The sequence below is a fragment of the Haliotis rubra genome, unplaced genomic scaffold (genome assembly GCF_003918875.1).
Source record: "Haliotis rubra isolate DU_JTF1 unplaced genomic scaffold, ASM391887v1 Scf540, whole genome shotgun sequence".
Taxonomy (NCBI): domain Eukaryota; kingdom Metazoa; phylum Mollusca; class Gastropoda; order Lepetellida; family Haliotidae; genus Haliotis; species Haliotis rubra.
Window position 1 is genome coordinate 547,318 of NW_025767236.1, and position 26,992 is coordinate 574,309.

Genomic DNA, 26,992 nt, shown 5'->3' on the forward strand with positions numbered 1-26,992 from the left:
CCGGATATGACATTAAGATTTCCTTTACATCAGAGTAACCAATCGTGTTTCGCCTTTCAAATGACAACGACCTGGCGTGTTGCTACAACAACAGAAAAAGCGGTGATCTCAAGGGATAACTAACAGTTGACGACGGTCTGCAACGTATTTTGCCGGTGATATTCGGAATAATTATGGTAAGTTGAACATGGATTTTTTACGTAACGAAACAAACCCTTCCCTTTTTATAGTTTGGCTGATATTTATTCTTTGACATGAACGACGTTCGCAAATACTGTCCAACTAGAGACTGAATATGTCACTCTACATTTGCTAATAAGTCTACACACGGGGACACAAACGGGTTATTTACGCTTGTTATCATACAAAAGAAATATTCATTGGAAGTTGATATGATATTCAAAAGACATTTTCCCTTACGTGTAGCCGTTTAGCAACAAGCAGTAGTGCTTGTGGTAATAGCGAACAGTGCCACTGGTTGACACTGGACAAAACGTGTCAGTGCTCCTTAGGACCAACACAGTGAACGATCTGCTGGTCCTATTGAATATCTACTAGACTCAACGGTACTGAACAAAGGGTAGTAAATGGTATTACATCATTCTAAATTAGCAGGCCCAAATTACAACTTCAGTCAGTTGACCTTTTCCCAGATAGCATGTGTAACACATCCATTAGTACCTCACACTGAAATCAGATGATTTATACAAGTAAGTGTGCACAAGTGGAATGAGGAACCATTCAGACAGGTTACCACTGTGCCATGAAGAGTCAATCTATCACTGTTATCATAATCATTATAATTGTATGAGTATCAATTACTTTGTTTCATTCCCAAAATATCACCAGACCACAAAAAGACCATCTATTTCATTTTACTACTAGACTAGGACCAGAGGGCCAGTGTTAGTGTCAAACGTCTGTTAGCATGAACACAGAATAGTTATTTTGGAGGAAACAGGTCTAAGCTGCCACTCTTCAAAACGTCCACGTGAAAAACTATAAAATAAGATAATTTGTCATTCCCTGTCACAAGTTGGTTATTGTTGTTATTAACCCATATCAGTTTTCGATCTAAAAAACGTTAAAATGAAAACAGCATTCTCTATAAGGAAACCCACGATGTGGGGAATCCTCATATCCCTACGTTCACCAAAAGTTGTAACCTCCCTTGGAACTTACATGAAAAATACTACCCTGTGTCCTCCTTCCCATATGGGAAATAAACACATCGTAACATATGTAATCCAAACAATTTACAATATACTTTGATCAGTAGTGAAAATTGTGTATGTTGCCTGTACTATGCTTCTGTAATAAATACTTCAATACTAGGGCTGCAACAAATACATTATAATCACAAATGTTGATTAATTAATACAATATTTATTCATGAATACTCTATAATGTTTATTATTAAGGAATTACACTAACAAAAACGTCTTGTAATTGCTAAGCTTGAAACATTTCAGAGATGTTTTTATTTAAGTAAACAAGCAATAGATTGTAACATATGATGCTCTTCATAATACTTTTTCTTCTCAGTGCTGGTTCGAGTCTCTTTCAGTCAAAAACAAATAAAAATTTAACAAAATTGTAAATACAGCTAGTAAAATAGCCGGGGTTACTTTCGATAATCTTTCACTTCTCTATGAGCGGCAAGTACTTTCAACAACTGAAAAAGTCATTAATGACACAACACATTTTTTAAATCTAGAGTATAAGCTTTTACCTTCGGGTCGCCGCTATACAGTGCCAATCACCAAGACTAAACGAGCTCGAACATCTTTTGTACCTCAAAGTATTGCAATTTTAAACAAATGTTGAATGTCCAGTTTTCATCTTATTCATTTATTTGTATTTAAGCACATATTCATATATTTTTATGTTTTTAGCAGTGTCATATTTTAAGTTGTTATTCATTTGTATTTTTGTCAAGCTCTGTGAACCAAAACGAATTCCTTTTAAGGTAATAAAGTATTGTCTGTCTGTCAAATGTTTTAAGTTGACAGTACAATAAGGGGGCTTTGGTGACTGACAGATGTCACAATACTGTTTGGCTTGTGTATATTCCATTTTGCACAATGTACTTTGATAAATAACAGACACATTGAAGTACGAAAGAATGATTTTAGTAAACTGTAAATATTTTGATTCTAGTGAACATGAAGAACAAGTTGAATTCATGAGATAAGAGACATGAGTGAATTGTAACAGTCCTCTTCAAGACTGACTTTGACCAGCTGTATGTTGTCTTCTCAAAACTTTTGTAAAATGTGTTCATTGCCCACACTGAATGGTGAGTGTGATGGGTTTGACTAGTGCTGTTAAGTTTGGAATATGTGAACCCAAACTCATGTGAACAATCAGCATAGATTAGTGTGACAGTCCTGTATGCTGTGTCGGCAATAGCTTCACCAGACCTGCTGCAATCTGTGTGCAGAGAGGATGTCTACTGTTGAAGATGTTTGATATCAATTGGAAAAGCTATGAAACAACACAAATGCATAATTTATCTATATGATAATTTGTCGCTGGTGGTTTGTGGCAGTATTAAATTTTTAGGTGTGGTCATTTAGCCTTGGTGTTAGTGGAACTCCTGTAACTTGTTTTCTGCTGGTGACAACATAGTGGTATTGTAACAGTGAAGTGTTAATGCTTGTTTCTGACATCCTAAGTTAATGACTACCACTGACTATTTAAGGATGTGCACGGACTCGTTAGTATTGGTTTCTAAGCTTTAGTGGCAGTGTGCTGCTATATCGAAAGCAACCAACAAACATGATATGTGTGCTGTAAGATGCACATGTACCAGTTTTGTACGTTGGTAACAGTAATCAATCTGCTGTCAACCCACAATTAACCAAAACAGATCCAAGCTGCCACTGACACACATCAAATGTGCTACAAGTTAATGTTCCTGTTTTTGTCTTTTAATCGTTGTTCATATTCTGGAATCTTGTTTTGGTTATGGTTGTGTGTATTATGTGTTTCAGACTGACCAAGACAGGTTTTGTTTCCTGGTTGAGTGGAACGAGGAGCAGGCGGCTCGCATCAGACAGTTCATTTTCACATACTATGTCAGCACAAAGGGAATTGAAATGGTAATTCACTAGTAATTCTGGTTCCTGTAATTGCAAATAGCAGCTTGTGCGAAACACTTTGAGTCCCCCACCTTAATGAACTTAGCTCCTAGCTTCATGTTCAGTACATTTGAGTGTTATCATATGGCCTTGTGTTAGTAAATCCTACTAACTCTCACAGAATTTGACTGGACTCAGTCTTCAGACTAGTAGCTAAGTTAACAGATGAATAGTCAGCTTGAAATTTGGATGAAAGGTTTTTAGAATTAAGTACAAATACTATGAAGAACCAGTGGTGATAGTGTGAGATTCTGTTACCGGCAGAGCAATACTGCTGAATTTTTTTTTTTTTCAAACATGTTTAAGATGATATCCAATATTTGATTGAGAAATGAATTATATATACTAATTGTGTATTCAGACAGGTGCTCTGATTTGCTTTGTCTGTTCGTGTAGACATAATAACAGTCAATCCTTTGGTATCCATGCATTTAAGCAGCAGTGATGAATAGGGCTGGGGCGATACAGTATGTCACGATATGATACATATAGCGATATTTTACCTGCGATACGATACATATCACTATACATACACCTTGAAAGAATGACACTGTATTAAGATTTAAAATGATTTATTTTCCTTATCCTGACTCATGCTTATTTGCTTTCTGATTTATTTCAAGGTAATTGTGTATAACAATAACACTATTGTGATAAATAAACAAGTAACTCTATCATACTTGTGTATTTTTCTCTAAATATGTACTTTATCATGTTAAAGATAATACTGTTTTGAAAAAAAGTTGTGTATCGTTTTGTATCGATACACCAGTCTACGATACAATAGCTGTATCAAACTTTAATGTATCACGATGTATCGGTGAATCGTCCCAGCCCTAGTGATGAATGAGAGTGTCAACGTCTGTCTGAAAGCCAGTCTAACAACGTGCTACAGAGTTATGTCCCTTAGTTACAATATCCTCGTCAGACCTGCCCATTTCTGCTAGTTGCAGTTTGTCTCAGTACTAAACCTTTGGTCTGTTGATAGCATTTATTGATGTTTACTATCAGTGGTTAACTATTTGCTATTGTCATCAATGTAATGTTCATGACCAAATGTGACTCCTAGGTTCATTAATACCCAAATATGTTCTCCCAGTATTGCATCAAGACGCGAAAGACTTACCTCAAAACCAGTCTGAGGGATAGTCCTATTGAGCTGAGTGACCTGTACATCGGCAGTACACTCAACATTCTGGGGCGACAGATTGTTATCAAGGACTACTCCGACGTCTACACCAGGAACAGGCTCTCCAACAAGAAGGAGAAGTATGTGTGCCAGGATTTACACAGATACTGTGCATCATGCTTTGGGTGTAAAATTTACAACTTTGATCGTACAATTGTGCGTGTTCTCCTTCCAATTTCATTTTTGCATAAAATGTCCATGCATACACTTTGCACATTATTAAAGCACTAGCAACTTGCAGCAATTTGCAGTGGGCCTACATTGACAACAAGAGCCATGCTTTCAATATAGGGTTGAAATATCCATTGCCCAGTGATATAAGGTCTCTGATTGGTTGCTGAAAATCATTTTATCAGTCTTTACCGCTATAGATAAGGGACTAATTGTTATAATCATAATGTTCAGTTCAGTATTTCTTTAAGAACTTGAATTGCCAAATTGTCTTTCTGAAACAGTTAATTAGTGTTAAATTGTGGCTAAATTTATGGTGGCATTAGCAGCATTAAGACTCGCTCATCGCTCACTCACTCACTCAATCTGGAAGACCCCTTTAGAAAACCCTTCAAAACTACAGTTCTAAATAAGATGGGAATTCTTTTGTTATCTTTATATATTTTGTTTCTACACCATACACTACCACTCTGTATCAAGATGCTGTCAAGAAGGCAGCAAATTCTGGATGACACAGATGTGTGTGTGCATGCACCAGGAGCACAAAGGGAAACCATTCTTAGAGTGAGTTTGATATGTTCACAAGTAGAGTGTATTAGTTTTAATGTATGTTATATGTGTATTGTATTGGTAAGCACCTAAGATCATGTATGTGCTTATAGTAACTTCAACAATGTATTCAGTAAGCTTGCCTTGGCTACATTCCAGTGCACTGCTGAACTATGTAACAAGTGGTCCTGTCATCGCTCTGGAGCTGGTTGGCGAGGATGCTATACAGAAATGGAGAGATGCAATCGGACCCACAGACCCCACTGTGGCAAGATGCGAGGCTCCCAACAGCATCAGGGCTCAGTTTGGCACAGGTAGGGGAACAGATAACAGCATCAGGGCTCAGTATGGTACAGGTAGGGGAACAGACAACAGCATCAGGGCTCAGTATGGCACAGGTAGGGAAGAACAGACAACAGTATCAGGGCTCAGTATGGCACAGGTAGGGGAACAGATAACAGTATCAGGGCTCAGTATGGCTCAGGGCACAGGTAGGGAACAGACAACAGTATCAGGGCTCAGTATGGCACAGGTAGGGGAACAGATAACAGTATCAGGGCTCAGTATGGCACAGGTAGGGGAACAGACAACAGTATCAGGGCTCAGTATGGCACAGGTAGGGGAACAGATAACAGTATCAGGGCTCAGTATGGCACAGGTAGGGGAACAGACAACAGCATCAGGGCTCAGTATGGCACAGGTAGGGGAACAGATAACAGTATCAGGGCTCAGTATGGCACAGGTGGGGGAACAGACAACAGCATCAGGGCTCAGTATGGCACAGGTAGGGGAACAGATGGGGCTCAGTATGGCACAGGTAGGGGAACAGATAACAGTATCAGGGCTCAGTATGGCACAGGTATCAGGGCTCAGTAACAGATAACAGTATCAGGGCTCAGTATGGCACAGGTAGGGGAACAGACAACAGTATCAGGGCTCAGTTTGGCACAGGTAGGGGAACAGATAACAGTATCAGGGCTCAGTATGGGCTCAGGTACAGGGGGAACAGATAACAGTATCAGGGCTCAGTATGGCACAGGTAGGGTAGGGGGTAAACAGACAACAGTATCAGGGCTCAGTATGGCACAGGTAGGGGAACAGACAACAGTATCAGGGCTCAGTATGGCACAGGTAGGGGAACAGATAAATCAGAACAGTATGGCAGGTATCAGGGGCTCAGTATGGCACAGGTAGGGGAACAGACAACAGTATCAGGGCTCAGTATGGCACAGGTAGGGGAACAGATAACAGTATCAGGGCTCAGTATGGCACAGGTAGGGGAACAGACAACAGTATCAGGGCTCAGTTTGGTACAGGTAGGGGAACAGACAACAGTATCAGCATCAGGGCTCAACAGTATCAGGGCTCAGTGGCACAGGTAGGGGAACAGACAACAGTATCAGGGCTCAGTATGGCACAGGTATCAGGGCTCAGTATGGCACAGGTAGGGGAACAGACAACAGTATCAGGGCTCAGTATGGCACAGGTAGGGGAACAGATAACAGTATCAGGGCTCAGTATGGCACAGGTAGGGGAACAGATAACAGTATCAGGGCTCAGTATGGCACAGGTAGGGGAACAGATAACAGTATCAGGGCTCAGTATGGCACAGGTAGGGGAACAGACAACAGTATCAGGGCTCAGTATGGCACAGGTAGGGGAACAGACAACAGTATCAGGGCTCAGTATGGCACAGGTAGGGGAACAGACAACAGTATCAGGGCTCAGTATGGCACAGGTAGGGGAACAGACAACAGTATCAGGGCTCAGTATGGCACAGGTAGGGGAACAGATAACAGTAGTATCAGGGCTCAGTATGGCACAACAATGACTAGGGGAACAGACATTACATGTTGTTGAGTATCAGGGCTCAGTATGGTATCATCACTGCAGAGCTGGAGTTCTTCTTCCCATCATCAGGCCCCAGTCGAGGCAGCCGTCTTCCAGGACTGTACCTGCTGTGTCATCAAAGCAGTTGTCAGGTACCCACAAACATGACATTAACTCAAACTGTGCAGACCCTTTATCTCCCAATATCTCCCTTTCACTGCAATCCATTCAAGTAGCTTCCATTTTCAGAGGCAGTGGGGTAGCCTTGTAGTTAAAGCTGCTCGGATATTGACCGGGTTTGATTCCCCATGGGTGCAATGTGTAAAACTTCATTTCTGGTGTACCCTGCTGGGATATTGCTGGAATACTGCTAAAAGTGGCGTAAAACTACACTCGCTAACCTATATTATGTTCTTGACACCTAACAGTGAAGGTCTGGGTTAGAATATTGATCTTCTGTAACCCATGCTTGTCGTAAGAGGCAACTAACGGGATCAGGTGGTCAGACTCGCTGACTTGGTTGACAGGGTACAATGTGTGAAGCCCATTTCTGGTGTTCCCCGCCGTGATGTTGCTGGAATATTGCTAAAAGCTGCGTAAAGCCAAACTCAGTCAGTCAGTCCCAATTGCGCAGATCGATGCTCATACTGTTGATCACTGGATTGTCTGACCAGACTCTTTTATTTACAGACCACCGCCATATAGCTGGAATGTTGCGGAGTGCGGCGTAAAACTAAACTCACTCACTCACTCACTCTTGACATGTAGTTACCGTAATTTTGTGGTTGACCTGGAACATACGACAACCATGAGTGTTTTTCTTTGATGTTTATACTTGTTTCATTGGTTATATATTCTGCCAAATGTCCCCCGCCCCATCGGGCTCATGGGTCTATGTGGCTTACGAAGCCAATAGGTCCCTGGCATCCCAGACTTGTGGTATGATCTGCCTGGACACAGCGTTAGACTCACATACTGTTGTCCCCCGCCCCATCGGGCTCATGGTTCCATGCGGCCGACGAAGCCATCCCTGGCATCCCAGACTTGTGGTATGATCTGCCTGCCCTCGCCCCATCAGGCTCATGGTTCCATGCGGCCGACGAAGCCAATAGGTCCCTGGCATCCCAGACTTGTGGTATGATCTGCCTGGACACAGCGTTAGACTCACATACTGTTGTCCCTCGCCCCATCAGGCTCATGGTTCCATGCGGCCGACGCAGCCAATAGGTCCCTGGCATCCCAGACTTGTGGTATGATCTGCCTGGACACAGCGTTAGACTCACATACTGTTGTCCCCCGCCCCATCGGGCTCATGGTTCCATGCGGCCGACGAAGCCATCCCTGGCATCCCAGACTTGTGGTATGATCTGCCTGGACACAGCGTTAGACTCACATACTGTTGTCCCTCGCCCCATCAGGCTCATGGTTTCATGCAGCCGATGAAGCCATCCCTGGCATCCCATTCCAAGACAGAACGATTTACTCATACACTTTATCTGTACATACAGGTATTGCTGGGAAGGTGATCAGTGGCATCACCGATGCAGGGTTTGAAGTCACGGCCATCGAGATGTTCCACATGCAGAAGGCTAATGCGGAGGAGTTCTATGAGGTGTACAAAGGCGTTGTCCAGGAATACAATGGTATGGTGGCCGAGCTAACGTCAGGGCCCTGCATCGCACTTGAAGTTCGTGCTCCAGGATGCACCTAAAACGTTCCGAGAGATGGCTGGACCCGCAGATCCTGTGAGTTGCTCCTTTTATTCCAGTGAGAATGTTCTCAAAGCTGTCACAATGTGAGTAGGATCCAGATTTTTCCAATGACAGTTCAATACCTTTCTGGGGATGAGATAATTGACCAAATGGATGAAGAATGGCTTTATTCCATGCCGTCTGCTCAAACAAACTGTGTGGTGTTAGGTCAGGGTTAACTGGATGTATGAGTGAGGGTTACCTGTAAGGATCACTTGGGCAAGGGGGGCAGTCATCCAAGTTGCAGCTATATGCTGTGAAGGGTTGTGTCCCTTTGGTGTCAGGATCCTCTGATCATGGCTTCAGACATCCTGAGTTAACTTGTTAATACAGTCGTGCCCCGTTTATCCGGACACTTATGTTTTTCTTGAAATTGTCCGGATAAACGAATTTCCGGATATCTGAACCACGGACCATATGTAAAAAGACATACAAAGATAATAGACCTCAGACGTAATCTTTATTGATAAGACATCAACACATAACAATCCATACATAAAATCACATCTTGTCAAATAAAGTAGTCAAGTCAATAACAGGTGCGAACAAAGCTGTACATGCATCTGTCTGTCAAATGCTAGCAACCAATCACGAAACAGTTCTGATGTCATCCACGCGTTCGCATTGTTCCTGTACCTAACATCTAACATAAACTTCCGGATTAAAGTCACTACCAAAACAACGGTGACTTCTAGCCTTTCCAATCACAACTCAAAGTTAACTCAGTGTCACCTTAATAGCTCGCTAATTACAGGTAGTTAATCCTCTCATGCTTCAAAGACTGCCGAATTCTTTTATGTTAGGGCACGCAAAGCCCTCTGTAAAATGTGTGTGTAAACTTTACTGACACGTGCTCAGCCATCCGGATATACAAGAAAAAATATGCATATAATTTAGCGTTTTGTATGTGATAATGACCAGATTTCCGGATAAGTGAGTAGTTTTATAACATTGTGAATTCGTTTTGAGGAATTTTTGTTCGGAAGGCGAGTTTTCCGGATATCTGAGGTTCGGATAAACCGGGCACGACTGTATCCGAGCTTTACCAACACCATCCACAAAAGTCTAGGTCCTTGGTCTCATTCCTTAAGGAATCACAGTGACATAACTGTCAGTGTTATATTTTGGGAGTGACGATCATCTGAGTGTTTTGTGTGAAACTGGGCCAAAATCTTCACGCTTTTCTCCCACATGGAGGTGCTGACCAATGCTGTAACTGAAGTGCTGTTCAAATGAGAGTCAACATCAACGCTGTTAAAACTTAATAAGTGCCTGTGTACTCATACAGTATAATCTGGCACCTCTGCACATGGGTTAATGGTTAATGCATTGGTCTGATAACAGGATCAATGAAACAGAAGAGACCTTAATGTTTACTTTTACATGCTGGCACTGAATGATTAATTCATTCTTTGAAATAAGGAAACATGAAATTTCAAGAAATCCTTATCTTAAATGCAGATACATTTTCTCAATTTATCTGTCATGAGAGCTTTGTTTGGAATCCTAGATAAATTCATTCTCTGTATATACATAATGAAAAAGAGTAATAATGTAATCCAGCTGAATGTGTAACTGTGTGTTATGGTTTCCAGGAGATTGCACGTCACCTGCGACCACGGACACTGCGGGCTCTGTTTGGGACGGACAAAGTATGCAACGCTGTCCACTGTACGGACTTGCCTGAAGATGGCCTCCTTGAGGTAAGTGGCTTCAGTGCCATTCTAGGGTTGAATAGAAGGTGCTGTTTGCCCTCAGAGCCGTCCATACCATGAAGTATTTCTAACATCATATATGAGGGTTCTGGGTTAGAATGGGTCCCTAGCAACCTATGCTTGTAATACAAGAAAACTTGTTGACTTCGTTGATGTTGTGTGAATGTTAGAATGTGCTGTTTGAATGGATTGTTGATCATAATATTAACCACTAGATTGTATAGTCCCAAGTTGATTGTATACAGGCTGCTGGCATGCAGCTATTATAATATGCTGCAGCATTAAACACATGATCAGTAATAAACTGGCTATATCTCCTAGGATGAAGTATCACTGGCATGAAATGGCATCACCATTGTGACGTCATCAGTTGACATGACGTCTCTCTGCTACCGAAGCTGGTTAGCTTTTACTTTTTGTGGTTAAGAAAACACATAACTGTGTAATTGGAAAAGTATGAAGAATGATTTTTTGAGGAGTAGAATATAACCCTCTTTTGATATGAAATATATCAATACTTGCCAACACTGACACAATTGATAATCCCTGATGGTTAGGATACTAGATTTTCGGGGCAAGTCTGTCCTGACAGTCAGCATATATGTACAACTGTGAGTGGCGGACTCCAATCCAGATGTATCATACTGGTACAGTTCTGTCCAGATTGATATGGTGTCACTTGAAAACTGCTTGTTTGCACCAAGTCATGTATATAAGACTTTCACCTGGCTCTTGTTTATTTCAGGTGGAATATTTCTTCAAGATACTTTGCCGTTAATCATCCCATATGACGCCAAAAATCATCCCCAAAAGACCTTGTGATATATTCAATTTGTTACCCAACGTGTAAATTCATGGATTGTTAACATTATTCTGAAACTTGTAATACGAACATTCATTTCCTGAAGGTGGTTGTTCATTTTCATGTCAACTGTTTGGAAGTGAACGTACCTAAATGTATTTGACATGTTGGAAAACATGTAGTGAACGTAGGGATATCCCCTCGCGATCTAGCAGCTTGGCGCTTTCATACATGCAAGAGATCTGCATAACACTGGTTTTATTTATTGTACATGAATCTGCAGATGTTTTACAAAGCTGGTGTATTTTAATTCCAACATAAAGTACATGTATGTTTTTATATGAAGACAATACAGACATGGTAGAAAACCTGTGTTTCGTTGTGATTTTGGTGGAGTTGGATCTGCAAGAGCACCCCTTGCTCTACATCTGCTGGGGTCAAGGTATCCTATCCCCCAGAACTGTATGACTGTTGGGGAACTCCTTTCTCCAGACCAGTTTGACTATAGGGGCATTCCTATCTCCATACCTGTTTGACTGTAGGGGAATCACATGGGAAACCTCAGACCTCTTTGACTATAGGGGAATTCCTATCTCCAGAGTATCTCTCCAGGTTTGACTGTGTCACTTTGGTGTATCCTGTCTCTGGAAAAGTCTCAGACTATAGGTTGGTGTATCCTGTCTCTTGAACTGTCAGACTATAGGCGAACCCCTCTTTTTAGATCTTAATGACTTTTGGAACCCTACTTGCTTTAAAGGAGGGCATCCCAGTCCCAAACTGCTTGACTCAAGGAAACCCATATCTCTAGTCCTGTTTGACTTTAGGGCTTCCCCTTCCTGACACTGTTTGACTCCTGGCCTACCTGACTTCAGGGTGTCTCCAATTGCTAGGTCTGTGCTGTCGGAACTAGAGAATCTCCAGACCTGTTTCAGATATGATGCCTATGTTTATAGAAATAGTGTAACTTGAATTGCTGTTGTCAGATGTGTTGCCAGAAGATGGCGAAAGGAGCATGTGTCACTGTACAGAGTGGCATCCCTTTGTTGTGCCAGGATACACTATGTGTACGTTCAAATCCTTGGTCTTGTCAGAACTATGCCAGTTATAGGCATCTGTGATGTTTATAAATAAAAAGACATGTCTGCACACATTTCATAGCCAACAACATCAACTATGAATCATTTGTACAGTTCAAGCCAATACACAATACAGATTCATGGTGCAATATGATGTTGATCGTGCCAGTTTTATAACCATCCCCCAGTGATGGTGCTGCTCCACCAACTGCTGGTGTTTGCCCGTTATGCCAATTGTTCAATTACCTAAATCTATACACTGTGTTAATCCCATTTCATGGGTCCGCTATATTGCTTTTAGCAGTGTAAAACCATAATCACAAACTCACTCTAACTGGAATAAAACTTTGATCAATTGAAGCTGCCTGACCATTGTGCCCATGGCTGAGACTGACTCGCCTCAGCTTGTGAAGATAACCAACCTGCATCATTCTCCAGTCTCCAGTGTCTACGTGATCTAGTGGACAGCAGTGTGTCTACCTGGAGACTGGAAGGTCGATTGTGTTTTCTGCCTGGCCATTAACAAATGAAACAAGGACCAGTTTGCTCAGAGCCATTATACTGTGTCTGTATTGGATCCAAGTTAAACAGCAGTATGCTATCTCAGTGGGCTAGCAATATAAAACTGGCAATAGTTTGGATTAGTACAAGCAAACACAGACACAGGCACATATCACAAAGTAAATGCAATAATCTTGAAAGTGCCTTAACCCTCTGTCACCCTTATGGTCTACAGGCATTGCTTGTTGCAACTGCAAAGTTTACCATGAAAACAAAGAGTTATGTGGATTTGGGGTTTTTCAGAATTAAGTTCATAAGCTCATTGCTACTAGGCTCTCATCTATATTACCCACAGTCTTTTTTCTAAGAAAATGTGGGGTTCCTGATCCCCAGATGTGACGCCAGCTCAGTTGATGTGTTGCTGACCTGACATTAAGGTGTCATGAACAATGGATGACGTCATCTTCAGTTATACGTGACAATGCCTTCATGCCCTTCTTTAGCTCTTCACAAATAGTGAAAACGGTTCACTCCCATCATGACTAATGAAACAACAAAGGTACAAAAATACCTACCCACAGAATAATGGACTATTCAGGGCAGTCAGTCATTCATGGAGAATGTCTAAAGAGATGTTCTAATATCCTTTTTTTCACTACAATCACACAGAATTAACTAAGCAATCTGTTAAGATACATGTATCTGCAATCACAGTAAGAATGTTCAGGGAAAAAGGTAACAGAAGCTGTTTGTGTTGTTCAAATGTTACATATCACTGTGCTTGTTGAAAAAGAAATATGTTTTCATTGGAGAGCTCAACAAGGAGAGTTCTCTGTCCCACAATAATATTAAAGAAGGTGTATATCCATAGAACTCTCCTTGTTGTTCATCATACCACCTTCTAAATGCCACTTAAACAAGTTATTGGAGAGCTCGTTTGATAATGTTACATTATATTTGATTACACTTTCTCAGTAAAGAACAGATTCTAATACTTTTGGGGTGTTTAGTCCCATATGGAATTCAAACCCACACGCTAAATCAGGTATCTAATCGCCGGCAAAGTCAGCCATCTAACCCACCCATCCACCACAGCTTCTACAAACATCAACACACACTGCTGGTAGTCTAGATCACATACTTTATGTACCCTCTGACAGATGAAATTTGCATGGATCGCACAACCCACACGGCTGAAAGCTATGAATACACATTGCTTTTTGTTTTGAAAGTGATTACATGTAACATGTTATAGAGAGATAATGTTTATTTAAGTCTCATGTTCTGTACATTGTCATATAATACAAACATTTTGGTGAAGTTTAAAAGTACAGATAACCACCTGACAGAGACTACTAAAACCAATAAAAACATTATAAACATACAGTATTTACAAACATACGAACGTATACATTTTAAAGTAACTGAACAAGTACAGGTATGCATATATACATACAACATAAAGACATATACATACAACATAAAGACATATAAACATACAACATACAGACATATAAACATACAACATACAGACATATAAACATACAACATACAGACATATAAACATACAACATACAGACATATAAACATACAACATACAGACATATAAACATACAACATACAGACATATAAACATACTTAAACACACATAAATACTAACATGCATATATACACACACACCGCATACATACACGTACATACCTACCTGCACATATATATACACATGCACACGTACACACACGCATATACACACAAACATATATGCACACATACATACAAATGCACATATTACTTACGCACACGTACACATACCAAAACAGACAGAGATGTACGCACACATGCACACTCTCATAAAAAGACGCATACTACATGTGCGCACATACACGTACCTACATACATACATACAAACGCACATACATGTATATAGATACAGATACATACATACAAAACAAGTGTTTGCCACTGATGTGGCAATGTCCCCCGCCGCTAAAGAATGGAATATCTATATTTACTACTTTTTATTTTTGGGTCACATACAAGATGCCTGAAATGACTGGTGTCTGCATAATCACCCAATGTAGGCTGTCAACATACTTGAAAACATTGGATGCAATGTTTTATGAGATATCGCCTTTAAAAAGCGGTCAAAGTATTGTGTTGACCTTGAAGATAAGGTCAAGGTCACCCAAATAAACTGGTGTCTGTGTAATACCCCAATGTAAACTGTCACCAAATTTGAAGACACTGGGTACAACAGTGCATGAGATATCGCGTTAACAAGAGTTTGAAAAGTGGTCAAAGTGTCGTGGTGACCTTGAAAATAAGGTCAAGGTCACCCAAATCGACTGGTGTCTGCATAATCCCCCAATGTAGGCTGTCACCAAATTTGAAGACATTGGGTCTATGGGCCGGGGAATGGGCCTATACAAAACATAAGCTTCAGGCTTCAAATCTTTCTTGGCGAGGCGGTATGTACGAAGTTAATTTCCGTTTGGGTTGCCATGGCCAGCCCAGATATCACAAAATAATCTGTATTCGTCAATGATATGAGCTCTCGTCGAAGTTGTGTTATGTCTATTGTAGATTTGTTAATTTGCTCATAAACATTGAGTTTTATTAGATAGTTAGATAGTTTAAAACATTTATTCTCAGGAATGACTTCTGTGGAGAGACCAATCATGAATACAACTTGGTAGTCTATGACAGGGCATATTCTTCAGGCGTCCGAATAATCCGTATTCTTCTAGTCTCTGTTTAGTTACACTGGCGGTCCACCCCATGTCACCCCTTGCAGCAATATTAGAGGAGTTCAGTCCCAGTCCCAGAAAGAATTTGCAGGCTCTATTTTGAATTGTATTTAGACACTTGTGTTCATACATACCCCAGATGGCGCTACCGTATAGAGTTATTGGTTGCACAAGGGTCTCATACAGACTTGTAAATATATCAAAGGTTAAAGCACCAGCGTCAAAATATTTAGAACATAGAGTCCCAAGGACTTTCCCAGCTCATTAATCACAACTGTAAAATCTAAAAATTCATTTAACCAGAGTCTAAGATATTTATGATTGTCACTGTATTCACAACATTCATACTCCCAATAGCGAAATTTTGTGTTGTGAACGCACTGTAGTCTTTGATCTGAAGTGTAAAATTTGGGTCTTCTTTGGATTAACACTTAGTCTCCATTAATGACACCAAGAGTTTACATCATCTAGTAAACACTGAACGTTCTTCTCACTGGGTGCGATCAGAACAACATCATCTGCATACAACAGTATACTGACATTTCTTTCATTGATATCAATGCCACAGTTCAGCTCACATAGGGAGTCAACAAGATCTTTGATATAGAGTGGAAAAAGCATCTGTCAGATCAAACATCCTTGCTTTACTCCACAAGGTGCATTACACCAGGGATACAGATGACATCTATTCTAACATCTCTGTTATATGTGGGATTACACTTCTCAGTAAACTGCAGATTCTAATACTCAATGATGTCCTTGGAAGTCATCTTAATAGTAATAAACTCAATAATAAATGACACGTTTTATGGATAACAACTTCTTATTATTCTTGAATACAACATTTCAGATCTAATTCTTGCTCCTTCATCAGGTGAGTGCTGAGTCAGATAACAATATAGTGCACAGATATATACATCTAATTGCCTCCATATTATGTTATCTTTTTACATAAACACCCCCACTCCCACTCTTGGCTTTGACATTACATTGCTATCTATATACATTAATCCTAAGTATCTAATTGGCTTCGTGATTATATTTTTCATTGTGTATTCTCCCATCTTGCGTTGTGTAGACCTATTTTGTCTCTATATATTCACTCTGTGCACTGACTCAGCACTCACCTGATGTAGGAGCAAGAATTAGCTCTGAAATCTCGTATATAGAATAAGAAGACGTTGTTATCCATAAAACATGTCATGTATTCATGTCCGTTGAACTTCTAAATGCCTTTCAAGAACTTCATTCACATCATTCCATTTGGAGCGCTCGTTGGATGACCTCACGTAACCTTGCACCGATGACCCTGTCCTTCACCTCCATCAAGGTCATCTCAACTCTAAACTCTTTGCTCTGCTGGGCGCCAAATATCGGGAGAAGGTGGGTACACTGAAAGGAAGTTGAGCATAATACCTTCTCATTGTTGACATCAATGAATGTCGCTCTGCTTCTGACTGGATCATAAACCACTCCATACGTCACCATTGACACTCCTGGCTCATTCCTGAATGGGCGATCAACACAAATTGTAGGAAAACATTTTGTGCATATGGTTTTTGTATAACAGTAGCCCATGCTCAGTCCATATTGTTTGGTTCTACAAGAGTCTCTATACCTTATATATTTTTGTGTATCAACTAAAGATGGCTCAGAAAATCCAATTTGAAATATATATGTTTCTATTATTGCTTCTTGTGTTATTTTAGCATTTACTTGAAAGTAGTAGGGATCTGTTGGGTCACAAGTCGCATGGGCATGAGAGGGAACAAGCTGACCTTGACCTTGGTAGAACCCAGATGTAGCGATAGGTTCTGAGGACAAGATGTAAGGAATGGTCATGGAGCCACAAGTACCGCTGTAATTATTTAACTTCCTGTGTGTGTGTGGAGGATTCATGGCAGGTTGGTTGACCATGTATCTGTCACTGACGCTAACCTTACTGAAGTTTGCCCGCAATACATCAAACTTTAGTGGAACACCTGTTGAAAGAAAAACATGCTACTTCTGTGACGTGCCATACATGAATTGGTGCACAATGTACAACAGCTAATCTAAGAACGAAATTAGATTATTCTCATTCAATGGATTTGCTTGACTTTTTACAATTTCAGCACAATTAGAATTAAATGGTGTTTCATAAGAATTGCAACAACTGTAAGCATCATTAAAGCTTTTGAAACATTTTAAATGTTTCATGGTCGATATGCAGAGGACATTTCAAAATTTTATGCATCAGTGGTCAACATGATGTGGAACAGGATACACTCACTGTTTTGCAGACACCTGGTGCCATCACTATTTGGTGTTCAGTATATACTTACAGTTGAGTCTGACAGGCCGATCGCTGGTGTACTGGCTGCTGACCAGGGTCAAGTCACTGGTCAGCCTCACACCTGAAACAAGTCGTTATACACCATGATTTGTTTGTTTGTTTGTTTGATTGTTTGTTTATTTCTTTGGTGTTTAAGACCGACTCTGCAACATTCAAGCTATATGGCGACAGTCTGTAAATAATCACGTCTGGACCACACAATCTGGTGATCAACAGCATGAGCATTCAACCTACACAATGGGGTATGATAACTTGTGTCACCCAAGTGCACGAGCCAAACCACCTAATCGCCTCTTCTGACAAGTTTGGGTTGCTGAAGATAATTTCTAATAAAATGATACACATAAATTATATATTGTCCAGTACTAACTTGACACAGATTGAAACAGACCTTACATATCTGCCATTATTATCAATCACTAACACATTTTACACACATAAACACAAACATGCTCTGTTAGGCTGTCATAATCATTACAATACTTTCACAATCATTAGGAATAGAGATACGTTAATATAGACACTCTTATGTATGTCGGGCAGTGGGGTAGCCTGGTGGTTAAAGCGTTAGCTCATCACGCCGAAGACCCGGGTTTGATTCTCCACATGGGTACAATGTGAAGCCCATTTCTGGTGTCCCCTGTCGTGATATATTTCTGGAATATTGCTAAGAGCGGCGTCAAACTAAGCTCACTCACTCTTCTGTATGTTTCCACATACCTGCTCCTTTCATCTAAATTAACAAGAACCATACCCACCTATTTTCTCTGCCAATGTCTTAAAGGTGTCTATCGTTGCTTGCTGCTTCTGCACCTCCTTCCTGAGAGAGGCAGTGGACTAAACACACAACAATAATGGGATTAAATGCACAATGCCTTTTGGAAAGATGTGAAATGCTACATAAATAATATTTGAGGTTACACTTTCTCAGCGAAGTACAGTGTATTCACAGTTTCCCCCCACGGCTGCCCTGACAATTTACACTTCTCAGAGGGGTAGACAAAGTATGTGGCCAAGTGGATGACAGCACTGACTCTCTGTGCTGGCGATTAGATGCCTTACTCAGTGAGTGTGAGTTCGAATCCCAGAGTACTACAGAGGTAAAGATAAGCTGCATCTCTGCGTAAATTACGCAAATATTATGTGAAAACTGAATTTCTATTCAGTCTATTGCGTACAAGTACGTTTGAATTTTTGTAAATACTCAATAATTGTGATCTTACATGCGTCCACACAAAAATGTCAACTCTTAGCTTGCGTACCGGTGGAGAGATAAAATAACTGAGGTATATTGAGAGGTTCTATGTCAGGACATGAACTTGACAACTCGCAGTCTTTCTTATCGTGTCTCATATTACAGATCAAATATAAATAACAAACATCAACTTTTAAACTTTACTATATTTTCAAATTTAATGGAAAATGGCAAAATACCCAATTGAGTTTGAGTGAGGTGAGTACAAATTATTTGGTTGAACAAAGAAGAATTAGGATACCTAATTGAGATGAACACAAGTGTTGTACATGAGTACATAACTCAATGACCCCAGAATCAAGTACCTGTACTAGATGTATACTTATAGGTTGGTCCATTCATTCATTCTGGGTCCAATGTGTGAGGACCATTTCTGGTGTCCATGATTTTGTTGGAATATTGCAGCGTAAAATTAAACTCACTCACTCATTCATTCACTTATTTCTGATTTTTTACAGGGTTGCGTGGTCTTAAAATCTATATTACCAATGACTATTAGGATTGCATCTGATGCCCTCCCTGTAGACTGTTATTGATAAAACACTCATCACTATATGGCTGAAGCAATGTTGATGCCCTCCCTGTAGACTGTTATTGATAAAACACTCATCACTATATGGCTGAAACAATGCTGATGCCCTCCCTGTAGACTGTTATTGATAAAACACTCATCACTATATGGCTGAAACAATGCTGATGCCCTCCCTGTAGACTGTTATTGATAAAACACTCATCACTATATGGCTGAAACAATGTTGATGCCCTCCGTGAAGACTGTTATTGATAAAACACTCATAACTATATGGCTGAAACAATACTGATGCCCTCCGTGTAGACTGTTATTGATAAAACACTCATCACTATATGGCTGAAACAATGCTGATGCCCTCCGTGTAGACTGTTATTGATAAAACACTCATCACTATATGGCTGAAACAATGCTGATGCCCTCCCTGTAGACTGTTATTGATAAAACACTCATCACTATATGGCTGAAACAATGCTGATGCCCTCTCTGTAGACTGTTATTGATAAAACACTCATCACTATATGGCTGAAACAATGCTGATGTCCTCCGTTATTGATAAAACTCATCACAATATGGCTGAAACAATTCTGATGCCCTCCGTGTAGACTGTTATTGATAAAACACTCATCACTATATGGCTGAAACAATGCTGATGCCCTCCCTGTAGACTGTTATTGATAAAACACTCATCACTATATGGCTGAAACAATGCTGATGCCCTCCCTGTAGACTGTTATTGATAAAACACTCATCACTATATGGCTGAAACAATGCTGATGCCCTCTCTGTAGACTGTTATTGATAAAACACTCATCACTATATGGCTGAAACAATGCTGATGTCCTCCGTTATTGATAAAACTCATCACAATATGGCTGAAACAATTCTGATGCCCTCCGTGTAGACTGTTATTGATAAAACACTCATCACTATATGGCTGAAACAATGCTGATGCCCTCCGTGTAGACTGTTATTGATAAAACACTCATCACTATATGGCTGAAACAATGCTGATGCCCTCCGTGTAGACTGTTATTGATAAAACACTCATCACTATATGGCTGAAACAATGCTGATGCCCTCCCTGTAGACTGTTATTGATAAAACACTCATCACTATATGGCTGAAACAATGCTGATGCCCTCTCTGTAGACTGTTATTGATAAAACACTCATCACTATATGGCTGAAACAATGCTGATGCCCTCCGTGTAGACTGTTATTGATAAAACACTCATCACTTTATGGCTGAAACAATGCTGATGCCCTCCGTGTAGACTGTTATTGATAAAACACTCATCACTATATGGCTGAAACAATGCTGATGCCCTCCGTGTAGACTGTTATTGATAAAACACTCATCACTATATGGCTGAAACAATGCTGATGCCCTCCCTGTAGACTGTTATTGATAAAACACTCATCACTATATGGCTGAAACAATGCTGATGCCCTCTCTGTAGACTGTTATTGATAAAACACTCATCACTATATGGCTGAAACAATGCTGATGCCCTCTCTGTAGACTGTTATTGATAAAACACTCATCACTATATGGCTGAAACAATGCTGATGTCCTCCGTTATTGATAAAACTCATCACAATATGGCTGAAACAATTCTGATGCCCTCCGTGTAGACTGTTATTGATAAAACACTCATCACTATTTGGCTGAAGCAATGCTGATGCCCTCCCTGTAGACTGTTATTGATAAAACACTCATCACTATATGGCTGAAACAATGCTGATGCCCTCCCTGTAGACTGTTATTGATAAAACACTCATCACTATATGGCTGAAACAATGCATCTGATGCATCATTAAATGTTAACTCACTAGTGCTGAAATTACTGCTGATACACGTCTATTCAAAGAACTGTGTCCAAACCAGATACTTACATCCTTTTCCGCTTGAAGCTGTTTCATCGCATCATCTGAAATATATACCTTTAAATCTTAAAAAATTTCATGTGTCAAAACAAAATAATTAAATTGATTTAATCAAAGTTTCTTATGTCACGTATTTTGGCTGACATTTGTTTCAAAAGTGACAACACAATTCCCAATTTGTAAATGTCTTAAATTTTTAAGATTTCACATTTCCACATATATTACCTTTCTTTTTCACCTCAGCTGTTAGTTTTTCATTCATCATTTTCTCGGTCTGTAAAAATGTCAAATATAATATTTATTTCAGTTGTTAAAACATAGCAGCTCATAATTTCAGGGGGTTAGTGTACCCTCGTCATTCTTAATCTCTATACAAGAAATTGCTTGCAACAACACACAATCAAAACCTAATTTACTCCAACTTATGAACAATGATTACTGGGTAAATATTGACTTATGATTGTTTTCTTTTTAACTGCAATAAACATTTTTATTTTATGACACTCACCATCAGTAACCTCTCCTCAAGCTCATGTTTATTTCTCTTTAGAACTTCAATCTCTCTCTGCAAGAACTCATACCTTGTTGAACCTAAATGCAAAATATAAGCACGTACAATAAGGGTATTATCACACGTAAACAAATTGTGTGATTGGCAGGTGCCACTTGTGTGTATTGAGGGTTACAATCAATCATTCGAGATTTGGAGGCAGGTAAATTTGTGGGAACATTTAATGTATCTCTCATTGAAAGGATTTGTATTCCATGTATCGCACATCTTTTTTCTGTGTCCAAAATGATGAAAGTTGATTTAATTATCTGAAGCCCACGTAGTAGTATTCACAATTTTGGGGGGCAGTGGGGTAGCCTAGTGGTTAAAGCATTCAGTCGTCACACCGAAGAACCAGGTTTGATTCCTCACATGGCTACAATGTGTGAAGCCCATTTCTGGTGTCCCCTGTCGTTATATTGTTGGAATACTGAAGTAAAATTAAACTCACTCACAATTTTTCTATTACTTGTGTCAAAAAAACAGACTTATGCTGGGTATGATAAACTTCCATGTCAAATTACATTTGTACCCTGCTGTCTTAGTCTAATATCTTAAATATAATTTGTATTTCCACTAAACATTTAGACATAACAAGAGGATGAAGAATGACCTTGGCTGTCCTGTGGGTCATAGGCCTGAGACTCCCGGCCCAACGCCGTTAGGAAGCATCCAAAGGAGGCAACGTCAGTCTTGAGACTCTGGAGACCCTGTGTGGAGAACGTCACAGCTGCTGCTGCCTCCTGCTGCTTCATGGCAGACACATGCTCAGACATACAGGAGTCCACACTCCGCATCATGGTAGCCTGAAGCTCCAGGTACTCTACAGGGGTCAAGGTCAAGGCCTTCTCTATGTAGTCCAGGGAGGTTGTCAGGGAGATCTGGGATGTTTCCAGTTCTTGCTGCCTATCCCTGGTGCTTTGTCGGATGTGCTCAACGCAGGTCTTCAGGTCAAGGTCAAGTTCCTTCTCTCTCTGGTCAATCAAAGACTTCAGCTCAGACATTGTGTGAACCTTCAACATTTCCAAGGAATGGAATTTCTCACCCACCTTCTCTCCAATGCTGTTGATCTGTAGAATGGACTCATTTAAGGATTCTTGATGGATTAACAGTTGATTATGTTTGTTTTTCAGTTCAAGTTGTTTGGATTCAAATGCCTCATCGATTTCTTGGACATCATGATCGTCACGTTTACATTTCAAACACATCATAACTCCACATGATGCATCGTAGAAGGCAACAGGCTTTTGATGTGTGGAGCAAATAGCATCCTTGTCTTCCACAGTGATCCCATCTTTTGCCAATTGGTCAATTGTCTGAATTTTGTGACCTTTTGTTATCTTCATATCACTGTGAGCCACTTGACAATTTTCACAAAACAAAGCCTCGCACTGGATACACCACACAACAGCCTGCCCCCCATCTTGTCTGTTCGTGCACAGCAACTGGGAGGGTTGATGAAGGACAGTCAGATGGAAGATCTCTCGTGCCCTGACTTTGTCCTCTGGGAACTTGTGTTCTTTATCAAATTCTTTATGACAATATGAACATTCCAATGTTGCTGTCTCCGAATCAGAATGGCAGACGTCACATACAGCGTGTAGACATGGCAGTAGTCTGGGTGGTGGTCCTTGGTAGCAAAACTGTTGCTTGCAAATGCTGCACTTGGGGAACTGGTCCATATTTCAGTTCAACTGTAAACTCTGGAAGGTAAAAAATAACAATCTTAGTCTTTTACACAGCTTACATAGCTCCTGGGTATTAACTAGACAGAAAGGAGACCATAATATGTGATATCAATAGACGCAGGGGAATAACTAGCCAGAATTCTATAAGGAGACCAACATAGGTGATATCATCAGACACTGAGGAATAACTAGCCAGAATCCTATAAGGAGACCATCATATGTGATACCATTAGACACAGGGAAATAACTAGCCAGAATCCTTTTAGGAGACCATCATAGGTGATACCATTAGACACAGGGAAATAACTAGCCAGAATCCTTTTAGGAGACCATCATATGTGATACCATTAGACACAGGGGAATAACTAGCCAGAATCCTATAAGGAGACCATCATTTGTGATACCATTAGACACAGGGGAATAACTAGCCAGATTCCTATAAGGAGATCATCATATGTGATACCATTAGACGCAGGGGAATAACTAGCCAGAATCCTATAAATAGAACATCATAGGTGATATCCTCAGACACTGGGGGATAACTAATCAGAATCCTATAAGGAGACCATCATATGTGATATCATTAGACACAGGGGAATAACTAGCCAGAATCCTATAAGGAGACCATCATTTGTGATACCATTAGACACAGGGGAATAACTAGCCAGATTCCTATAAGGAGATCATCATATGTGATACCATTAGACGCAGGGGAATAACTAGCCAGAATCCTATAAATAGAACATCATAGGTGATATCCTCAGACACTGGGGGATAACTAATCAGAATCCTATAAGGAGACCATCATAGGTGATATCATTAGATACTGGGGAATAACTAACCAGAATCCTATGAGGAGACCAACATAGGTGATATCATCAGACACTGGGGAATAACTAGCCAGAATCCTATAAGGAGACCATCTTAGGTGATATCATCAGACACAGGGGAATAACTAGCCAGAATCCTATAAGGAGACCATCTTAGGTGATATCATCAGACACACGGGAATAACTAGCCAGAATCCTATAAGGAGATCATCATATGTGATACCATTAGACGCAGGGGAATAACTAGCCAGAATCCTATAAATAGAACATCATAGGTGATATCCTCAGACACTGGGGGATAACTAATCAGAATCCTATAAGGAGACCATCATATGTGATATCATTAGATACTGGGGAATAACTAACCAGAATCCTATGAGGAGACCAACATAGGTGATATCATCAGACACTGGGGAATAACTAGCCAGAATCCTATAAGGAGACCATCTTAGGTGATATCATCAGACACAGGGGAATAACTAGCCAGAATCCTATAAGGAGACCATCTTAGGTGATATCATCAGACACACGGGAATAACTAGCCAGAATCCTATAAGGAGACTGGAATATGTGATATCATCAGACACTGGGGATTAATTAGCCAGAATCCTTAGGGAGACTGTCATATGTGATATCATCAGACACTGTGGAATAACTAGTCAGAATCCTAAAGGGAGACTATCATATGTGATATCATCAGACACTGGGGGATAACTAGCCAGGTCCCTAAATGGAGACTGCCATATGTGATATCATCAGACACAGGGGAATAACTAGCCAGAATCCTAAAGGGAGACTGTAATACGTGATGGCATGCTGTGGAGTAACTCTGTCCTGGGTTTAACAATGAGAACATCATCGGGGGCAGCGGAATTGATGCCTCAAAATCCAAACATGGATATTATCATTGGGCACTTAAGTATGTATGCCCTTGTTCAAGAATCATGAATCACTGCCTATTAAGTTATTGACAAAATTCACATTGAAGTGATGACAAAATCACTGCACAAGACTCTATGAACAGACAAGACTTGTGAGACAGTCACATGACTACAACACTCACATTTCCTTCATGCTCCAACAGAGCCTCCCTTAGGAACACAGATACCTACCAGTTTCGTGTAACCTGTACAAACTTGTGCCAGAATTGAAGAGACATCACTATGTCCTTTTGTTGTATATGTTCAACTGTTCAACACAACGCCATGCTTATGACACGGTTACTCATGCCATATGTCATGGCAGCTCAACAGCTATGCTGAGGTCAATGTGACCTTACAGTTGTAAACTGGTTCCCGTGTTGGGATGCGCAGCTACATGCTTTTGTACTGTAGCGTTTATTATTGTGCAGATGTTTTATCCTGCACTGACTGACTGACTGAGTATGGTTTTACGCCGCTTTTAGCAATATTCCAGCAACATCACGGCGGGGGACACCAGAAATGGGCTTCACACCATGTACCCATGCGGGGATTCGAACCTGGGTCTTCGGCGTGACGAGCCAACGCTTGAACCACTAGGGTACCCCACCGCCCCTTTATCCTGCAAGCTGTTGGTATGCGTAACAGGGTGTGTGTTCATGTATATGTACAAATATAGAAAGTGGTGGGAGAGGGCTGCGTGGAAATGCTAGGGTGGATGGGGTGAGTGGGGTGTGCTGGAGGTGTGCTAAGGCTGGGTGGGGTATGCTAAAGCTGGGTGGGTGTGCTAGGGCTGGGTGGGGTATGCTAATGCTAGGCGGGAGAGGCACAGCAAGGTGGGGTGTTGTAAGGTTGGGTGGGGTGCTGCTGTTGTATGAAGCGAATAGCCTCAGAACTGTGCCAAAGTATGTGCTTTAGATATGCCAGAAACCCGTTGTCACGGACGGTTCCCAAGGAAGGACACCCAGATGCAGCCCATGCGTCCCAAGTAGGGACACTCCAACCCAGCCCCACGCGTCCCAAGGAGGGACACTCCAACCCAGCCCCACGCGTCCACAGGAGGGACACCCAGATGCAGCCCATGCGTCCCAAGGAGGGACACCCTTTATCCGGCCCATGCGTCCCAAGGAGGGACACTCCAACCCAGCCCCACGCGTCCCAAGGAGGGACACCCTTTATCCGGCCCATGCGTCCCAAGGAGGGACACTCCAACCCAGCCCCACGCGTCCCAAGGAGGGACATCCTGTATCCGGCCCAAGCGTCCCAAGGAGGGACACCACAGCCTCCCCCACGAGTCCCAAGGAGGGACACCTGACGCATCCCCAGGCGGGATAGGTCTGCCGAAATGCCAACAGGCGAAGGCGACCTCAAAACACCTAACCCAAGAAGAGTTCGTCAGCAGGGTTTAGACACCCAACACAGGTCAGCTCTATACCCTCAGCCCAGAGGGTTGTACCGACTCTCTGTGGCCATGTTATTCCATTCCATTCATGTTAATTCCCCCGAGCAGACCAGCACGCCA

General features: G+C 41.0%; 2 protein-coding genes across 2 annotated transcripts; one reads left to right on the top strand and one right to left on the bottom strand.

The window, feature by feature from the left end:
- Nucleotides 1-57: 57 nt before the first annotated feature.
- On the top strand, nucleotides 58-11,518 carry LOC124253464 (nucleoside diphosphate kinase 7-like). The gene is given in 10 exon segments (XM_046687245.1): nucleotides 58-176; nucleotides 2,997-3,104; nucleotides 4,243-4,416; nucleotides 5,042-5,067; nucleotides 5,212-5,473; nucleotides 6,888-7,029; nucleotides 8,319-8,589; nucleotides 8,591-8,627; nucleotides 10,229-10,336; nucleotides 11,094-11,518. Coding segments are annotated over 10 exon segments (1,164 nt in total). The 5' UTR covers nucleotides 58-173; the 3' UTR covers nucleotides 11,127-11,518.
- A 4,765-nt stretch (nucleotides 11,519-16,283) lies between these two features.
- LOC124253447 lies at nucleotides 16,284-25,819 on the bottom strand. The gene is made up of 8 exons (XM_046687221.1): nucleotides 25,663-25,819; nucleotides 22,646-23,735; nucleotides 21,991-22,073; nucleotides 21,708-21,756; nucleotides 21,492-21,526; nucleotides 18,568-18,646; nucleotides 17,799-17,870; nucleotides 16,284-17,456 (listed from the first exon to the last, which is right to left on the bottom strand). Exons 2-8 carry the CDS (start codon nucleotides 23,712-23,714, stop codon nucleotides 16,729-16,731), a joined length of 2,115 nt encoding a protein of 704 aa, XP_046543177.1. The 5' UTR covers nucleotides 23,715-23,735; nucleotides 25,663-25,819; the 3' UTR covers nucleotides 16,284-16,728.
- Between the last annotated feature and the right edge of the window lie 1,173 nt (nucleotides 25,820-26,992).